The sequence below is a fragment of the Etheostoma spectabile genome, chromosome 10 (genome assembly GCF_008692095.1).
Source record: "Etheostoma spectabile isolate EspeVRDwgs_2016 chromosome 10, UIUC_Espe_1.0, whole genome shotgun sequence".
In the NCBI taxonomy this organism is placed as follows: domain Eukaryota; kingdom Metazoa; phylum Chordata; class Actinopteri; order Perciformes; family Percidae; genus Etheostoma; species Etheostoma spectabile.
The window spans coordinates 576,362-578,861 of NC_045742.1; the positions used below are offsets into that span (position 1 = coordinate 576,362).

Here is a 2,500-nt window from a genome sequence, read left to right on the forward strand (position 1 = left end):
GCTCAAGAGCCCGGGAGGTAAACTGCCACCTCTCCAGCTCCCAGTCCACCACCATACTTTGGTCTGTACGGGGACTAACCCTAAGCCTAACCCAGCGACCAGCCCCCGTCCAGTTCCTAACCCAACTCCCTACAGACGTTTTCCTCCCATCCGGGAATGCTGTGTGGACTAGCCAGACCCTCCAGTACTGTGGAGGAAGGTCTGGCAAGGCCAGACTATGTTGTCATACACTTCCCGTCTCCCTCATCGACAGGAGTTGGAGTGGCTGCTGGAGATCAACAGGCTAACCCACCGGCTCCTGTGTAAGCACCTCACCCTGGACAGCTTCGACGCCATGTTCCGCGAGGCCAACCACAACGTCTCCGCTCCCTACGGACGAATCACGCTCCACGTCTTCTGGGAGCTCAACTTCGATTTCCTCCCCAACTACTGCTACAACGGATCAACAAACCGGTCAGTTTGTAGGGTTTTTCCTGGCTCAGAAGGTGCCTTTGGGGGGGGCAAATATGAAGCAGGGGTCTGGGGGTCCTCCCCCAGGAAATTTCCTGCATTCTAATACATTTACAGGCACAGATTTATGGTGAAAACGTCTTAATTTATCTCAAGGAAAATACAAAAAATGGGCAGGTAACAATTTAAAATTTTAAATATAATGGAATATAATGCTGTAAGAGACAGGGGGCTTTCACTTCCCTCTACAATTGACCACAAAGTCCAGTTCAGTTGATTAGCATGAACAGGGCAGAACCGTATCTTTTTTCCCAAGGAGCACGTTTGGTTCCTTAGTTGAAAAAGGTAGAAGGGACTAAATAAGGTAACTGCTATTACTGTTGTAGCTCATTTGTACAATAATACAATAGTGTTATAAATACAGAGCATTATGAAGTGTAATGTTTTCTACTTTGAAATATGCAGTTTGGCAGGCCTGTGTCTGGCTGCTGTCACAACGGGGCTCAGCAGAGAGGTGGTTTTCATACTAACGTACTAAAGTACAGCTCGCATCAGGTATTAAAACCAACTGTACCAAAACACAGTAACAAGTATTTAACGCTACTATGAGAGGTTTTTACAGGTTATGAAACTGTCTCAATGTAATACTGATAAACGGCAGCGCAGGTCTTTCTCTATGCAGGCACAACCCTGAGTTTGTGGGGGTGTGGGGGAAAAATCAAAACTCATATGTAGTGTGATTTTTTTGTTGTTGTGACAATTGATTATTTTCCCTAGACTCTATATTTTTTCATCAATTTCTTTTTTATAACCAATGATTCAACTAAATATTTTTTATCTGATGTAAATGTACATGTGCTGCTGTAACACCGTAATTTCCAATTTTTGGGGATCAATAAATATCTATCTATCTATCTATCTATCTATCTAAACCCCTGACGGCGACTACATCAGATCCGTTACCAGAAAAACAGACCAAAAGCAGAAAGTCCATGTAATATTCTTTACAAATGAGATAAATGTCAGACCAACTATCTGACATGTGACGTGCATTCTTCTCGTAACACTCAATACTCCTAGAATCGCAATAAATAAAAATTGCATTACAAATGGAATCGACCCCCATGTATCATGAAGAATGGAATCGTCCCAGCCCTGTAAGGTTGTTGGTGTATGTTTGTACTGATTCGTGTTTCAAAAGCGTTTATTTTCTCTTTGGGTTTTAAACATTGTTTTCTCTGCAGCTTTGTACGTACAGCCATTCCCTTCACCCAGGAGCCTCAAAGGGACAAGCCAGCCAACGTGCAGCCTTACTACCTGTATGGGTCCAAGGTACGGGGCCACTGACCACATGAATTTGATCTGACAGAGAACATTTCCCTAGTTGTGTTGCAGCATGTGTAAAGGAAAGCTGTCTTCCTTGTTCTATTGATTAACACACCTTCTATTTCCTCCCCTCTTCTCAGCCTCTGAATATTGCCTACTCCCACATATACAGCTCCTACAGAAACTTTGTTGGCCCGCCCCACTTTAAGACCATCTGCCGTCTCCTTGGTTACCAAGGCATTGCTGTAGTGATGGAGGAGCTGCTAAAGATTGTCAAGAGCCTGGTATTTTATTGTCATTTTCCAATGCATTCCTTAAAACACATTTTTTCTCTCAGTGTGCTGAAGTCTTACAATGATTTTTGTTTTGTTCTCTCTTTGTGCCCTCTCGTCCCTTTACCTGCTGCGTTCTATCTATCTTCCATGTTGTCACTTTGCAGTTACAGGGCACCATCCTGCAGTACGTAAAAACACTGATTGAAGTCATGCCCAAGATCTGCCGCCTACCGCGCCATGAGTACGGCTCTCCAGGTGACCTCACAGTCCCCACTGTTACACTTAATAGAGTGCATGGGGGTTCTATCTGTAGAATTTATAACATCAATATTCATACCGTTAAAGCTGTATTAAGTTATACTTGTAACATATAGATGCATAGAAGAGTGGAGACAGAAATGCATTTACAAATGGATCTGAAAGCGAAACCCCTCTTGAGTCAGAATGGT

At 43.4% G+C, this 2,500-nt stretch overlaps 1 protein-coding gene across 3 annotated transcripts in view; it reads left to right on the top strand.

Moving 5' to 3' along the window:
- The window catches only part of cyfip2 (cytoplasmic FMR1 interacting protein 2), a 22,311-nt gene that overhangs the window by 15,467 nt on the left and 4,344 nt on the right, over positions 1–2,500 (top strand). For all 3 annotated transcript variants that reach the window (XM_032528688.1, XM_032528689.1, XM_032528687.1), the window contains exons 21-24: positions 254–453; positions 1,695–1,782; positions 1,917–2,060; positions 2,216–2,306. In XM_032528688.1, the coding sequence (XP_032384579.1) occupies positions 254–453; positions 1,695–1,782; positions 1,917–2,060; positions 2,216–2,306 (523 nt within the window). The remainder of the gene's footprint in view (positions 1–253; positions 454–1,694; positions 1,783–1,916; positions 2,061–2,215; positions 2,307–2,500) is intronic.